The sequence below is a fragment of the Hyla sarda genome, chromosome 1 (genome assembly GCF_029499605.1).
Source record: "Hyla sarda isolate aHylSar1 chromosome 1, aHylSar1.hap1, whole genome shotgun sequence".
In the NCBI taxonomy this organism is placed as follows: Eukaryota; Metazoa; Chordata; class Amphibia; order Anura; family Hylidae; genus Hyla; species Hyla sarda.
In genome coordinates this window covers 383,747,728-383,765,737 of record NC_079189.1, presented here as the reverse complement: position 1 = coordinate 383,765,737, position 18,010 = coordinate 383,747,728, and the positions used below count along the sequence as shown (strand labels likewise).

The window sequence follows — 18,010 nt, the reverse complement described above, 5'->3', positions numbered from 1 at the left end:
AGTACAGAAAAACACAGCAAATTCTTCAAAAACATGTAATTCACATCAATATACTGATAAATTACTCACTTCTCATGTACTGATGTAGCAGGGCTTAAAGGGGGTGCTCCGGTGGAAAAAAACTATTTTTTTTTCTTTTTTAAATCAACTGGTGCCAGAAAGTTAAACATATTTGTAAATGACTTCTATTAAAAAATCTTAATCCTTCCAGTACTTATTAGCTGCTGAATGCTACAGAGGAAATTCCTTTCTTTTTGGAACACTGATGACATCACGAGCACAGTGCTCTCTGCTGACATCTCTGTCCATTTTAGCAACCGTGCATAGCAGATGTATGCTAAGGGCAGCATGGTGGCTTAGTGGTTAGTACTGCTGCCTTGCAGTGCTGGGGCCTTGGGTTCAAATCCCACTAAGGACAACAATAAATAAAGACTTATTATTATTATTATTATAACGTCAGCAGAGAGCAGTGTGTTTGTGAGGTCATCAGAGAGCATTCCAAAAAGAAAATAATTTCCTCTGTAGTATTCAGCAGCTAATAAATACAGGAAGGATTAATATTTTTTAATAGAAGTAATTTACAAATATGTTTAACTTTCTGGCACCAGTTGATTTAAAAAAGAAAAAAAAATAGTTTTTTTCCACCGGAGCACCCCCTTTTTTTTATATATCAACTTGCTCTGGAAAGTTAAACAGATTGGTATATTACTTCTATTAAAAAATCTTAATCCTTCCAATAGTTATTACTGGGTGGCTCCCTTATGTCTTTGCTAGAGGCTCCGTCTCCCCAGCTCCATAGACCAATTCACGTTAAGAAAAGACACATCCACAGGGATTGCGATAGAATGTTCACTTTATCCATAATTTTTGCTCACTTACAAAAAAGTGCAATGTGCAGGATACAGAACATAATAATCACCCGGTGCGGATAGATTGCAGTCCAATAAACTCAGCGCGGTGTCTTCAGAACATGTTCATCCCAATCCCGGGCATAGCGTTCCTGGCCGTTGCGAGTTGCTTTCTTGTGGGCTGATCCAAAGCACTCGCTGGAAGGCAAGCAAGTAATAGGGACGTTTCAGGAGTTGCCTCCCTTTCTCAACCTAACTTCCGTGCACCCACCCCCAATACACATACAGGTGACCTCTTGCGAGATCTTCCTGTCTGGAGCATTAAAATAATAAAGACAATATTCATATTAGATTCGGTGTAAAGGTACAATAAACTGACCAGGGTAGTAGACCTATTACACAACAATTCCAGCTTTCATTAATACCCTTCGGTGCCAGCCTCTGTATCCAATATACTTCTCAATGACCTAATTTCTTTTTAACTTGTTCCCTATTATCGTCTACAATTTCTTCCAACACCAACCATCTTAGTTCACATACCTGATGTCTTTTTTCTACAAAGTGTCTCTCTAGGCTAGTTTCCCCAAATTTATCAAGTTTTTCCACACATTTTCCTTCTTGCAATTTCTTTTTAAAAGTCCTTATGAAACATCTATGTTCATTAAGCCTAATCTTTATAGGTCGAGATGTATGACATATATATATATATATATATATATATATATATATATATATATATATATATACACTATTGGTAATATTTTAAGGAGAATACTAATAAAAGTGATGTTTTAAAGTCTCTAGAATTTTCAGTCATATCTACAGTCATGGAGACCAATAATTGAAGTGTGTGGAATCACAATATCATATAGTTTCAAATTACCCTGTTTAAGAAAGGGAATGGCTAAAATTTCTGTCTGGGAAAGTGGATACATCCAAATGGCTAGAAGATGTAAAAGAAGTCTTCTCAGAGAAAGAAGTGGTATTTAGTTCACAAGCAGCATCCCTGAAAACTGCATTTAAAATAGTTAGAAAATTTTACAAAGACCATGCCAGAACATGGTGGGAAGTATACAGCCTGGAAAACTATCTGAGCAATAACAGAGTACCCAGAGGCCTGCGGATCCCTCTAATGACAGCCCCCAGACATCAGACCCCCAATATAAAAGAGAGGTGGGAGAGAGAAGCGACGGAAAACTCACTAAGATTAATGAGAGTCCTCCTAGAGGAGGAAAAAATTCAGCTGGAAAATATTACAGGAAAATTAAATACAGCAATTGAGCAAACCAATGGCTTTAAAGGAGACCCCACATTTGAAAAGAAGGAGAAAGCCCTAGAGGAAAATATATCAAGATTTATAGCGTATTTGAAAGAACGAAAGCACCAGCAATTCAAAAGGGACTTAGCGGACTTTAAAGAAAAGAGAGAATACGAGACTATAAGAAGGGCACCTATAATACAACAGGAAACGGACATTTCATCGTCCGAGTGTGAGGAGGGAGATTCGGATAGAGGCATAAAACAGCCATCCTCAGCTCAATATAGAGGGAGAGGAAGAGGGGGAGGCAGGGGAAGGGGACCATACAAGAAGAGAGGCTCCATTTTTTTAGGCGAAGCTCCTCCAGTCCAGTACCCGTTGAGGAACAGAAAGTAGGGACTAACGAGGACAAATTAAAAGTTAATCTGTCCCACCGTGAATTGAAGGAGGAAGAAATTAATTGTGTTGTGTAAGGGTTTATCTTTTGTGCCAACAACTAAATTTAGTGCATTCCATTGGGTAAAGGATATTAACCTTTACGCCCGCAAGTTAAAATGGCGAAAATATTTTTCACTTGCAGACTAACGCATGGCGGATGCACGCGGTTTGGAACAGTCAGAGGTACCCCTGTTCAGAGACATGACGGATCTGGTACGCGAAGCCCAAGTCCAAGAAGCTATGGGTCCGTTCACCACACTGAAGAAAAAGAGCACTAGACCCCCACCATTGGGGGACTATGCACACATTGATATTTTTGTTAGTGTGATGACAGAAGCAATAAAAAGGCTAGAAAATAAAAAAGTGGAACATCAGAATCTGTCACTGCTAGAGAGAAGGGCATTGGTATCATTGGAAACTGATATCTCCCTGGTCATCAAGCCCTCAGACAAGAGTGGAAACATTGTATTGATGACCAGGGAGGACTTCCGTACAATGTGCCTTGATATTTTGAATAATAAGGAATGTTATACTAAATTGAGAAAGGATCCCACAAAAGAATTCAGTAAAGAATTATTGGTAATATTAGAACAGGCAGCACAAGATAAGCTAATAGACCAAACTGAATTTGATTATCTTAAAACCACAACACCAAAAGTGGCATGTTTTTATAGTATCCCGAAGATACATAAAGGGTACCCACCTTTGAAAGGGCGCCCAATTGTCTCTGGGATAGACAATCTTACACAGAGACCCAGTGAATATATTGACCAGATATTGCGCCCCTTCGTGTATGCATTACCCTCCCATGTGAGGGATACTACGGATGTATTGAGGAGATTGGAGGGCCTACATCTAGGAGAGCGCAGTATGGAGCTCCCCCGTCTAAACCTGGCAGTGTGATACTCCGAAAGTCATAATGACATATATATGCCATCCCACAAGGGCATTTTAGCATATATATTACTTGTTTGGACTCACGCGTAAAGTAGCCTTTTATCGGGATTTTATTACCTTTCATAGGCTGGGTTACTGTGTCTCCCTTAATTATTCCATTACAGTTCTGACAGAATATACAGGGATATGTCCCTTTCCTCCTAGTTTAAAAAAAAACTCTGCTTGGACTCTCTTCTCTGCAATATACGAACGGATTAAGAAATTAGCTATAGATTTATTTTTCCGATAGGTAAACCTGGGTCTCTGTTTAAATAAACTCCCATATACTTCATCTGCTTGATTACGCCAATATTTTTTGACTACCTTTTTTATTAATCTAGCATGTCCATCGTATGTAGAAAGATAAGTGAAACCCCTATCCTCATTTTTTCTTTTTTTGGTGTCCCTCTTTTCTTTACATTTAATGTATTTTTGTAATTTGTATAACTGTTGTGTAATATGTGCAACCCTGGTCAGTTTATTGTACCTTTACACCGAATCTAATATGAATATTGTCTTTATTATTTTAACGCTCCAGGCAGGAAGATCTCGCGAGAGTTCACCTGTATATGTATTGGTGATTGGTGCACGGAAGTTAGGTTGAGAAAGGGAGGAAACTCCTGAAACGTCCCTATTACTTGCTCGCCTTCCAGCGAGTGCTTTGGATTAGCCCACAAGAAAGCAATTCGCGACAGCCAGGAACGCTATGCCCGGGATTGGGATAAACATGTTCTGAAGACACCATGCTGAGTTTAGTGGACTGCAATCTATCCGCACCGGGTTATTATTATGTTCTGTATCCTGCACATTGCACTTTTTTTTGTAAGTGAGGAAAAATTATGGATAAAGTAAACATTCCATCGCAATCCCTGTGGATGTGTCTTTTCTTAATGTGAATTGGTACAAGGTCACAAGACATTAACTTTTCTAATATACTTCATAAGAAAAATGTATTTCCTTTTTATAGAAATCACTAAGGGGCCCCATATAATCCAGAATATAACCTTGTCCTGCTGCAGCATTATCTTTGTCCCAGCTGAGTGAGGGCAGGACTAGCAATCCTCAGTGCTCACTTGTGTCCTATTAGACTGCAGCATGAAAACAGAGAGGAGGAGGTTACAGAGCAGCCTGCAGTGATTGGATGAAGAGACACAGCAGACTCAGGGAGGAAGAGGAGTCATGCAGAGTGAGGACATGCCCCCTCCAAAGCACAGAATGACAAAGCAACTGAGAAACAGATAGAAGGTATTTGTGAGAAGAATATAGGTGCTAGACAAATAAAAAATTATTGATATATTATAACATATAAATATTTTGTGTGGGATATGACAGGTACTCATTAAAGCGTACCTCTCAGATCCCACAAAAAAAATAATAAAAATGTTACTCAGTACCTAATCCTGACCATGAGCATCTAATTTGCATGCCTCTATCACCTATATTTATTATAAAAATACTTCTTTTCATTAGCTCACAGTGGGGATGGGGGCGTGGCCCTCCTTGTGGTGGGAGGTGATTGACCAGGCAGCAAGAGCAGAGACACCAATGAGTCATCTCTTGTACATGACTCATGAACAAGCCTGATGCTGCTGCAGGTCTGGTTAGTTTCCCAGTAGGTATGGGGGCCCCTAGTGGTGGGATTTTCAGGAGCCTTTTTTCTTTATCAAATATTCAAAAAATGTTAAACAACCATATTACAAAAGGATTTTAGGATCCAATAGTGCCCATTTAGCCCCTTAACGACCACGGACGTAAATGTACGTCCTGTGTATGACCTCGAGCATCGGAGCGGTGCTCGTGTCATATACGGCAGGTTCCGGCTGCTACCAGCGGATGTCCGCCATTAACCCCTCAGATGCCGTGATCAGTACATATCATGGCATCTGCGGCAATGCGCACGTTAAAATAGATGATCGCCCACAGCGCTGCCTCGGCAATCCGATCATCTGTAATGGCGGACAGAGGTCCCCTCACCTGCCTCCGTCCGTCTCCTGCTCTGGTCTGAGATCGAGCAGACCAGAGCAGAAGATAGCCGATAAGACTGATCAGTGCTATGTCCTATGCATAGCACTGAACCGTATTAGCAATCAAATAATTGCTATAGATAGTCCCCTATGGGAACATAAAAAGTGTAAAAAGTTGAAAAATGTAAAAAAAAAAAAGTAAAAAAAAAAAGGGAAAAATCCCCTCCCCCAATAAAAATGAAAATTGTCAGTTTTTCACATTTTACCCTCAAAAGGCGTAAAACTTTTTTTTTTAAACATATTTGGTATCGCCGCGTGCGTAAATGTCTGATCTATAAAAATATAATGTTAATGATCCCGTACGGTGAACAGCGTAAACGTAAAAAATAAAAAAATCCAAAAATGCTGCTTTTTTGACACATTTTATTGCCAAAAAAATTATAAAAAATGATCTAAAAGTTTTATATATGCAAATGTGGTATCAATAAAAATTACAGATGACGGCGCAAAAAATAAGCGCTCATACTGCCCTATATACGGAAAAATGAAAAAGTTATAGGTGGTCAAAATAGGGCAATTTTAGATTACTGATTTTGTACAAAAGGTTTTAGTTTTTTTTTTAAGCAGTACAAAAATATAAAAGTATCTAGCCATGGGTATCATTTTAATTGTATTGACCCACAGAATAAAGAGCACGTCATTTCTACCAAAAAGTGTACAGTGTGAAAACAAGGCCCTCCAAAATGTGCAAAATTGTGGTTTTCATTTAAATTTCCTCCCTAAAAAAATATTTTTTGGGGTTCGCCGTACATTTTATGGTAAAATGAGAGGTATCACTACAAAGTACAATTGGTCATGCAGAAAACAAGCCCTTATATAGGTCTATAGATGAAAATATAAAAGAGTTATGGATTTTAGAAGGCAAGGAATAAAAAACGAAAACGCAAAAATAAAATTGGCCTGGTCCTTAAGGTGAAAATGGGCTTGGTCCTTAAGGGGTTAAACATTACATGTAATTCACTGAATTGCTACAGTATTTTAGGGAAATCATGGCTTTGAAGAAAAGCTTGACTGACAAGTCGTACTCCATACACACATAGAGAGAAGATTGATAATCAACGTGAGTTTTTTTTATATATATTTTTTTTTAAGTACATTATTATGGGGCAACCATCTCGCCTGAGCTGTTCTTAACAGCATTTGGAGATATGCTTTCCAGCAAGCCTCATGGACATAGAAACAAAAGTTTGGCTCGGACCCTATTGAAATGAATGGTATAGTTTACTAGGCATATTCTGTGACCTGTGCAGAGGTCATCCCACAGGGAAGGGGGAGGTCTGAGCTAAAGCTATTGTAAAGGGTGGAATTTTCTGTATTGTCAATATACTGGTGTCACCATTTACTGTACTCCCTTCTGTGTTGATAAGAAGGGCACTGCTGAGAAATGATTTGTACAGAATAGCAAGTCTTAGCTTAGTTTTAGGCTTAGTAGTCTAAAAACTAAAAACTGGAAGATTTCAGGATTATTTTATAATATATAGATACCCAAAAATCACTTTAAACAAAACTTTAAACAGGTCATTTTCTGATGAAACACTCTCTCTAAAACTATGATCTCTATGAAACACCACATCGGTCATAGTACTAAGGGAGCTTTGTTTGCTTAATGCTGCCTAGGTACAAGAAGCAAGACAGATATGACAGGTTCCCTGTGGATGGACATTTGGATAGCAGGGCTTATGAAAGTGTAAACAACAGTTTGATCATCCATTCGTGGCAGCTGTTTCCACTGTAGCAGGAGAGCACTTTCAGCCGAGCAATGAAAAATGCCATATGGATAAAAGTAGTAAAGAACTGGTTCCAGGAACCTGATAGTTTCCCTGCCCTACACAGTATCCAGGGTATCTCTGGGATGAGGTAGAACAGACTGTTAACAATATGTGAGTACACTATGCCACCATGAATTGCTGTGGTTGTGAAGCCCAAGAAGCTGGGTGTCTCTAATTAAGTCACACTTCAGTGTACACCATTCCTGGGTAAATTAAAACACTCATTTAGGTTGTAGTGTATACAAATTGCAAAGCAACAATTTGCTCAATCTCTCATGCTGCTTTTAACCCCTTGACACTAAAGTAAATTTTACACCATTCACTGTACGGTACATTTGACCTTATCTGTATTCTTCATATTGGTACAATTATACCGATACCCAATTTGTATAGCTTCTGTCATGTTTTACTCTATATATTTATTTATTGACCATTCCCCCCTATATTTTTTTTATTTTTGTCTACAAAACTGTAGTTCTCGATGTCGACCCTTGACTGCTCTGTGTAGACTCTCCAGTACAACAGGTTAACTGTGATTTCTTTGTTTTTATTATATGAAACAAAAACCTCAGCCGGGGAGCCATAAGAGAAATAAACAAAACTACGTCAGACCTTTTATTCTTATTTTGTGCATGGGCTATTTTGTACATGATGTGCCAAAATCTTCCCCACTTTTCGTCCAAACCATTACTTTTTTTGCTTGAAAGTACTTATTTTTATGATGTCGCCCATCATTTTTTGTTGCATACTTGGTGCAGTGTTTACCAAGTTTAACTTTGTGTATTAATGAAATTGTTAAAGGAGAAATCTGGCAAAAATAAACCTATCCCCTATCCACAGGATAAGGGATAAGTAGCTGATCATAGGGGAACCGTGCGCTGGGACCCCCCAAGATCACCAGGAAAGGACCCGGCGCTATCCCCTGTGGATAGGGGATACGTTTATTTTTGCAGGTGATTCCCTTTAAAGACTTGCATTGCTTTCATTTATGAAAAGCCAGATCCAGGTGGTGCCAACATCCAGACTCACCAACTCTATTTATTTCCCCCACAGTCTCTTTTATTACCACCTATTGCTGGCTTTCACTCACCACATTTGTAAAAAAGAAGTGGTAAGGGCTGAATTGCTGGTGGTGATACTACTGCCCCTTCTTTGTGAAAGCTAACCATGCTGGATCTATACAAGAGCATTAATATCCAGTGTGGTCATCTCTGATTAAATATTTACAATAGGCAATACTTTTGTGTAATGTTTATTCACATTCTAGTTGTTCTATTAGGTAACGTTTAAAATGTGTCAAACTACAACTAAAATTCCATGCGGAGTATCAAAAATCTGCCCCGGTGTTAGAAGAATGTACAGTAATATAAAACATCCAGTTCTATTTTAAGTCTGGTTGCAGAGATTTGTTCAGATTCCACACAGTGCCGCACTGTTTTAAAAACCATTTTTTGTAAGCTGTGCAAATGGTTGTAATGACATCAGATAATTGCATGTTTCCTTAGCTAAGCCTGAATGAGTGTAATATTCCAACCTGCCAAGAACAACAGGCCCCATATATCACAAAGTCATTAGTGCAACAGACAAATCATAGGAACAGACGCTTTAACAGTCTTTCCCAAGACATGACTTTATAATGTTTCCAGTGCACTGGAGGGTATGCTTTATTTGTCTCTCTACTTAAGCAAGCAGACACATAAACTGTAAGGTCACATATGTGTCAACTACAGACTTCAATGTCCAAAGCTCTAGAGGAGTCCATTAATAGGAAAGAAAATACTATCCCCTTATAGTACCAAAATACAGAATATCAAAGACGCATTCTATAATTTATAGTTGTGCACTTGTCACAAAGGGGACATACCAAGATGCAAATATGGCTTCATAGGAATTAGAGCCAAAACTTACCAAATTAACTTGATTTTAAAAAGAGCTCTGCCTGGAGTATTGGCTAGTACTATGTTATGAATTATTTTAGAAGGCCATCTTTTCATTTATATGAAGGATAAGCTTCATTCACCTTCAGAAATATCTTGTCACTTTCAAAAGCATCAATAGTATTTTAATTTAAACCATTTTTATCCACCAGAAACCTCCAAAATAAGGGAGCTTTATCAATGTCATGACACCGAACTCTGACACACTTACACTGAAAAGATATAGCATAAAGGGAAACTGACAGTCACCGCTGCTAATGTGATAATGCCGTCCTTTGCACAATGCAGGTGGGAGACTGCTTTCTGAGCTACCCTGCCACTTTTCTGCGAGATCAGATAAGATTTCGAAAATATGGTTTATTTACTTTTTATGTCCTAATGACATGAGAGCCTATGACCATGTGACTGCTGTGTTATTCTAGCAGAGCGCACACACAGCTCCCTTGCCACACCCGACTTGCAGTGAGGGAGCATCGCCTTTGCTCTGCTAGTAATGCAGGACGGTCACATGGTCATAGGCTCTCATGTCATTATGACGTGAGAGCGAAGACTTATGTATATTCAGAAGTGGGAGGGGTTATCCGAGAATATAGAAAGAAAGCAGAGAAGCTTATCTGAGCACAGAGATAGGAGGCAGGAAGGCTTATCTGAGCACGGAGGAAGGAGGCAGGGAAGCTTATCTGAGCACAGAAGAAGGAGGCAGAGAAGCTTTTCTGAGCAAGAAGCAAGAAGGAAGGAGACAGGCAAGCTTGGAAAGACGCATGCGATGGGAGTAAATGATACATAATTTTAAACGCGGTTCACCCGCACTATAACCCTGAGTATTAGGTTTAGTGCGGGTGAACCAACTGTCAATTTCCCTTTAATCCTTAATGTCTATTCCAAAGCCCATTACGGCTCACAATATGACTATTGCTTAGAAATCTTTGAGACATGGGAGAGCGTCTATCCCATTTTAGGCTCCTTTCACACTATCGTTTTTGCCCGGTAGGTGACGTCAGTTAGGAAGATAGCGGGAGAAAAATTTGTGCATGACACGTCTTTTTCTCCTGTTATCTTTGGCCGCAATAAGAGGATTTTTGTGTACTCACCGTAAAATCTCTTTCTCGTAGTCTTCATTGGGGGACACCTAACTGATGGGTATATGCTCTTGCTACTAGGAGGCGCTGACACTAGGAAAAAAAGTCGGCTCCTCCCTGGCAGGATAGACCTGCCCACCTGCAGTGAGGTGATCAGTTTTGTCACAAAGCAGTAGGAGAAGCCAACAAGGAAATACGTCTGAAAGACTATAGAAGGAATCCCGGAGAACAACCTAAGAACCGGAAAGAATAGTCCGGAAAAAAGATGAAGAAATGGGTGGGTGCAGTGTCCCCCAATGAAGACTACAAGAAAGAGATTTTACGGTGAGTACACAAAAATCCTCTTTTCTCGGTCGTTCTTCATTGGGGGACACCTAACTGATGGGACGTACCAAAGCAGTCCTCTAGGGTGGGAAAAAAACAACCACCAGAGAAAAAGAATCATTCCTAAGACTGGACTCACATGTCCACAAGGCCTGCGAACGAGGCCCCCAGGCTGGAAACACACTAGGCCCAAAAATTGGACTCCTGGAAGAACACCGTCCAAGGAGATGGACTAGGACGCCAAGGAAAAGGCCGTCCCTGTAGAGACCCAAGACATAGGTCACATAGAGAGACAAAAAACCACAGGAAAAAAGAAAGATGGAAAACAAACGTGCACAAAAAATTATCCGGGCGACAAACTTCCGTGAAGTAGTGAAGGAGTGCCAAACAGAAACGACCGCCTCAAACTAATGGGATCGTGGAGGAGTCTTGGCAGGAACACGCCACATGCCCAAAGCCTGAACCATCACCCATGCCCGAGGAAACCGGATGAGCCGCCGAAAAGGAAGGTACGCCCCCGCATCCTAGGACAGAGTCCAAGCGAAAGACCAACCAGTCCTAGACCCCGGAGGTCTAAGTTGACCAGTGCACAGTAAAGAAACATCCCGCCAGAATGGGAATGGAGGGAGAAACAAATGAGAACCCAGTTGGGATTCTCAGGATCTATGCACAGGAAGGATTACTCCAGAAGACTTTGGTGTCCGTGCAGTACAACTGACACTGACAAAGGCGAAGGAAAAAACCCACCCCTACCAGGGAGAATGTACAAACTTCAACAGAGGAGAGAGCCAGACTGCGGGAGCAGCAGTAGCCAATCAAAAACAGAGAGGGAGCCAGGCTGTGATAGTTGACCGTAAGCCCACAAGCCTAGACAGGAAAAGGCTCTGTAGAATGCTTTCAGCAGAAAACAAGGGTCCCGCCAGCTATTCCCCCTGTACAGCAGGAAACAGCGAGACAAACATTGCGGCGGCAGAAAAAATTAAACAAAAAAAGACAAGGTCTGGGGAGCTCCCAAACCTGTGTCTTGCCTCCTAGATGACACTAGTTAAAACTGATTACCTCACTGCAGGTGGGCGGGTATATCCTGCCAGGGAGGAGCCAACTTTTTTTCCTAGTGTCAGCGTCTCCTAGTGGCAAGAGCATATACCCATCAGTTAGGTGTCCCCCAATAAAGAACGACCGAGAAAACGGGAGTTATAACAGACGTTAGAGGAATCCCATTCAAGTGAATGGGATCCTCTTTGCCCTTTATTACTCCCGATAGGCTCAGTTACAATAACGGACGTTAAGAGCGGTCAAAATGAAAAAAAAAAGTCCTTAACGTCCATTTGTAAAGAAGCTTTACTGTTTGGTGGCCCTGATCACAGGTATAAAATGACTGTAGTAGTCAATGAAGAAATACAGTAAAAAAAAAAAAATATATATATATATATATATATATATAAAAAAATAAAAACACAAGACAGGAATATAGCACTAATGTAGGAAAAGAATCAAGCTGAATTTGAACACACAATAACATTGAACATCATTAGGTATGGGAGACAATATGGAAAAATATTTTTTTTAAATAGCACAACAGTGGTCTTACTTTATAACAACAATTTCTTCTTCTCTTGCCACTACCACAACTGCACCGTTCACTTCCTCGAAGAACCAAGCTGACATCTGGAGTCTCCAGGACTGCTTGGTAAACTGCCTTCTGAAACTCTGACATGGAACAGTAAACTATCTGCAAATAAAAGAAATGCAAATTGATAGCAAACGCTTAGTTTAGTTTGTATTCTAAGCACTTATGTAAACTTAAAAAGGTTTCAAGATTTTAAGTTAATAAAAGTTTAAAGGGGTATTGCTACCTGAGACCTGAATCTTTAGACTGAGGGCTCCCCAACCACCTCGGGCCTGCTTGTGGCTGCTGGAGGTGGTCAGGAATCTGAAAACAGGCTATGCAATTACTTGTTTTTCCACAATTTGCATAACTCCCAATGACTAATAGGAGGTGGGTAAACAGTGTAGCTAACTCCTAGTACAGTAGATCGGCAAGTTAAAGGAGTTATCCACCATAAGGTGATTTTAGTAAGTACCTGCCAGACAGTAATGGACATGCCTAGGAAGGATCTGCGCTTGTCTTGGGCTAAATGGCTATGTTGGGAGATTACCATAACGCTGTGGCTAGCTTTTTGTGAACTGCTATTTCTCTGCAGATCTCTGTCAGGTGGGATGTGGACTATTGGTGGACAGCTATCTTCAGGTCTCTTCATGGATGTTTGGGTTTAAGTAGAGGATCTGGCTGGTCCACTCAAAGACATCCATAGAGTGGTCCCATAGCCACTCTTGTGTTGTCTTGGCTGTGTGCTTTGGTTCATTGTCTTGTTGGAAGGGGAATCGTTGGCTCAGTCTGAGGTCCAGACGAGTCTGGATCAGATTCTTATTAAAAATATAGGTCCGTTCACACTACGTAATGGGTCTTCCGTGAGACCCGTTCACACTGAGCAATTTCAGCAGCAGGCAATTCTGCCGCAGAAATTGTTCCGCGCAAACAATGAACATGTTCATTCTTTGAGCGGAATTCCGCAAGCTCTGCATAGCAGTCAATGGTGACGGCGCAGTGTCCTACCGCTTAAGTATTTCTGCGGAGACTGCCAGACAATCTCCGCTCGCTGAATTCCGCGAGCGGAGATTCAGCAAGATTTACCCAATTTGAACGCACCCGATCTCTGTACATTGCTCCATAGAGCTTTCCATCAACTTTATCCAGTCTCTTTTTCCCAACTGCTAAAAAAAACTCCCACACAACATGATGCTGCCACTATCATGCTTTACTGTAGGCATGGTATTGGGCAGTTGATAAGTAGTGCCTGGTTTATTCCAAACATGATGAGAAGAATTGAGGCCAAATTTCAATCTTGGTTCTTAGATCCAGAGAATCTTTCTTGCAGTCTAAGAGTCCTTTAAGTGCTTTTTTTTTTTTTGCAAACACCAGACAGACTTTTATGTGTCTTTTACTGAGGAAAGGCTTCTTTCTGCCACTGTGCCATCAAGCCCATATTGGTGGAGTGCTACAGTGATTGCTGACTTTCTGTAAGTTGCTCCAATCTGGACAGAGGATCTTGGGAGAGACTCAGCCCTTGGGACCTTTGGGTTTATGGTCACCTCTTACCAAGTACCTTCTCCCGAATACTTAGTTTCGTGAGGAGTCCAGCTCTCAGAACAGTCCTGGTTTTTCCAAACTTCTTCCATTTAAGAATTATGAAGGCCATATTGCTCTTAGAGCTCTCAATGGAGCAGAAATGTTTGTCCCCTTCTCCAGATCTGTGCCTTCACACAATCCTGTCTCTACAGCCAGTTCTATTCTACTTGTGGCTTGGTTTTTGCTCTGATGTGACCTTATATAGACCGGGGTGTGTCTTTCCAAATCTTGTCCATTCATCTGAATTTACCACAGGTGACCCCAATCAAGGGGTAGAAACATCTCCCTGATGATCAGGAGAAATAGGAGGACCCTGAAGCTAAATTTTAAGGGTCATACAAAAGGGTCTGAATACTTATGTTTATGTAAAATATAATGATTAAGCATTACTTACATAACAGAAAACCCTTACAGGGTACATTCACATGTACAGGATCCTTAGCAGATTTGATGCGCAGGATTTTCTGCTGCAGATTTCAATGTGAACTAAATGACTGAGCACAGCATTACATCTGCGTTGTATCTGCGTTACAAATCATGTGCGTGAAATCTGCGCAGTGAACGTACGTGTTCCTTAAGGGTATGTTCACACGTGCATATTTTTGCTGCAAATTTTGCTGCCCATTCACTTTAATCGGTAGCACAATTTATTACAGCAAACCTGCAGCAGAAAATATGCATGTGTTTACGTACCCTTAGGGCATGTTTACACGTGAGTATTTTTGCTGCAGATTTGCTGATGATGATTTTTCTACCCATTGACTTCAAGGGGCAGCAAAATCTGATGAAGCAAATCTGCAGCTGAAAATGCGCATGTGTGAACGCACCCCTATGGGTCTGCAGCAAAAAGGTTGCGTTCACACGCACCTGCTGCAGATTTTCTGCTGTAGATTGTTTTTGCACATTGACTTTAATGGCTAGCAAAATCTGTGACAGCAAATCTGCATCAGAAAATACGCACGCATGAACGCACCCTAAGGGTCTATTCACACGTACAGGTTTCATGAAGATTTGATGCGCAGGATTTATAACCGCCGATTAGAAGCTGTGCTCAGTCATTTAGTTTACATTGAAATATGCAGCAGAAAATCCTGCGCATCAAATCTGCACAGGATACCGTACGTGTTTGACGTACCCTAAGGGTGTATTCACACATACAGTATCCTACACATATTTGATGTGCAGGATTTAAAGCTGCAGATTTGATGCTGTGTCCTGTCATTTAGTTTACATTGAAACCTGCAGCATAAAATCTGAAAATAATGCGCATCAAATATGCACAGGATGCTGAGTGCATAAATCGACGCTAAAGGGGATATCCAGGATTAGAAAAACATAAAACTGTGCTTTTCCAAAAACAGCGCCACAACTGTCCATAGGTTACGTGTGGTATTTCAGCTTAGCTCCATTCCTTTCTAAGGAAGTGACCTGCAATACCACACACAAACTAATGAAAGCAGTGGTGCTATTTCTATAAGAAACAAGCCCTTTTAATCCATGCACATCCAGAGTTATTCAGTCATTGTCAAATGTGTTCACAGTCTAAAGCAGAGAACAATGTTCTCTTTTACTGAAGTTCACTAGTCATTGTATATATGAGCAAATAATCCAACCATTTCCTTATTCCTACAGACTGGTGGTTAGTTGCTTTTAGTTAAGGCTTGGTGTACATCGGGAGAATCTCCCGATGTATACCTATGAAAGGCTACAACGCATTCTACTGTATAAGCATAAAGTGGAATACTGTAGGCTCCTACTGTAAGCTCATAGATTTATTTCATCATAGCGTATCCACATATTTCACGTGTGCCCTCCTAACAACATCTGGCATTGTTATTGATATAGACAGGCCTGCAAAATGATTTACACTATTAGAAATAAAAATTGTAAACAAAAATGTTACATGTACATTGTTCTTCCAATCATACTTGAAGCAGTATATAACAGTAGCCTACGAACCCGATCTTCCTTTTTTGGTAACTGGTTGCTTATAAGTGCCTTGTTACGTCTTAGGAACAATGAAGACATTTTCAATGCCAACTTTTGCATAACTTTTCTTCCTGTGGCTAGTTCCCGCTTGGTGGCATTATGCCTCTGGCCGAGTTCTATAGGATGTGAATATTCTTCAATGAAATGGTTTTTGCCGCCTAAACATCCAGGCACTGCCCTAATTTTAAAAAGGAACACATTACTAGAGTATTTGAAGCATTACATAAGTTACATCCTTAACTTTGTTAGTACTGCTGCCTTGGAACATTGGGTCCTGACATTGGTAACACACATTGGTAACATACTCTGTATAAGTTAGTTAGATAAATAGATAAAATAGATAATAAATAATAAATAGATAATAAAATGTAAAAAAAAAAAACCTTATATTTATACTTTAAACCAAAATATTTATCTTACGTATAGTGGTTGTCTGGTAAGAGAGTGCTCATTAATGGAGATCCATAATAAAGGAGAGTGTAGCATAGCTACAAAACAGTGTCTCTCTCTGGATACACAGAAAACCTACCAGCTTTAAAAGGGGTATTCCAGGAAAAAACTTTTTTATATATATCAATTGACTCCAGAAAGTTAAACAGATTTGTAAATTACTTCTATTAAAAAATCTTAATCCTTTCAGTACTTATGAGCTTCTGAAGTTAAGGTTGTTCTTTTCTGTCTAAGTGCTCTCTGATGACACCTGTCTCGGGAAACGCCCAGTTGAGAAGAGGTTTGCTATGGGGATTTGCTTCTAAACTGGGTGTTTCCCGAGACACGTGTCATCAGAGAGCACTTAGACAGAAAATAACAACCTTAACTTCAGAAGCTCATAAGTACTGAAAGGATTAAGATTTTTTTAATAGAAGTCATTTACAAATCTGTTTAACTTTCTGGAGCCAGTTGATATATATATATATATATATATATATATATATATATAAAAAAAAAAAAAAAGTTTTTCCTAGATAACCCCTTTAACATTCACCATGTGATGCTATAAAGTGTCCTCAAACTAAAGTTGGGCAAAGGCACTAACTTTGGCAGGTTTGCCGCCGGAGCTCTTTGGCTGCTGCTTACCCCCTTCCTTCAAGACAATGCACGAACATTCAGTCATGACAAATGTTTATTTGCATAGGAAGGTCGTGTAAGATAGCCCTCGGCTGAACAAATGCTCGGCTGACAGTTATAGAAAGTGTATGGCTACCAATAGTTTTCAGGAAAATTAAACACATTCTTAAAAATACTCCTTGCAGACTTCAGCTGATCACTAGAGGTCCCTGCATTGGGGCTCCCCATGATCAGCCTATATGAAAGGAACTATTCTAATTTAAAGGGATTACCCAGGGCAGACAATCCCCATAAACATGTCCTCTATACAGCCTGTACAACTTCATTACAAATGTCCTATTCCTAATGAGTTGAAAGTCTTAAATATTTCCAGATGAATGTGGCCAATATGTTACAAAATCAAGTAGTTTAGTAGCGGTGTGGAAGACATTTAAAAGAAATGTCAATCAGTCTTTAATACAAAAAATGTCCTCTAGAGAGTACTAGAACTAATATTCTTGCAGACACATCAAAGGCAGTTAACTTTTCTCAACTATGAAAACCGGAAAGAAGATAATGAAGGTATTAAAAAGTATTCTACAGTAAAAACAGTCTAACAATCACAGAGTGAAAAATCTGACTAAATTGGATATATGGACTACTGATCTGTTTGTTGGCTGCTGAGCTCTGTATACCTTGGGCCCTTTATGCCCCACTGAAATGCTGTAGATGTTCTAGTTTTCTTTGCTTGACCTCTGGATATAGGAACACTCTAAAGCATAATTCTTTCTATGCCTTAATGAACTATTATGGAAAGTATACTTAAAGGGGTACTCCGGTGGAAACATTTTTTTTTAAATCAACTGGTGCCATAAAGTTAAACAGATTTGTAAATTAGTTCTGTTAAAAATTCTTAATCCTTCCAGTACTTATCAGCTGCTGTATGCTCCACAAGAAGTTCTTTTCTTTTTGAATTTCTTCATTGAAGATAGAAAAGAACTAGAAAACTTTCTCTGTATTATACAGCAGCTGATAAGTACTGGAGGGATAAGAATTTATAAATAGAAAGTAATTTACAAATCTGTTTATTAAAAAATAAATGTTTACCACCGGAGTAACCCTTTAACTCCCTAATGACCATGCCTGAAAATACTTTAATGACCAGCTTTTT

At 39.8% G+C, this 18,010-nt stretch overlaps 1 protein-coding gene across 2 annotated transcripts in view; it reads right to left on the bottom strand.

The window, feature by feature from the left end:
* Window positions 1–18,010, bottom strand: part of ERCC6L2 (ERCC excision repair 6 like 2) — a 98,392-nt gene that overhangs the window by 48,453 nt on the left and 31,929 nt on the right. For both annotated transcript variants that reach the window (XM_056524878.1, XM_056524885.1), the window contains exons 6-7: window positions 15,763–15,970; window positions 12,205–12,345 (exon numbers count right to left, since the gene is read on the bottom strand). In XM_056524878.1, the coding sequence (XP_056380853.1) occupies window positions 12,205–12,345; window positions 15,763–15,970 (349 nt within the window). The remainder of the gene's footprint in view (window positions 1–12,204; window positions 12,346–15,762; window positions 15,971–18,010) is intronic.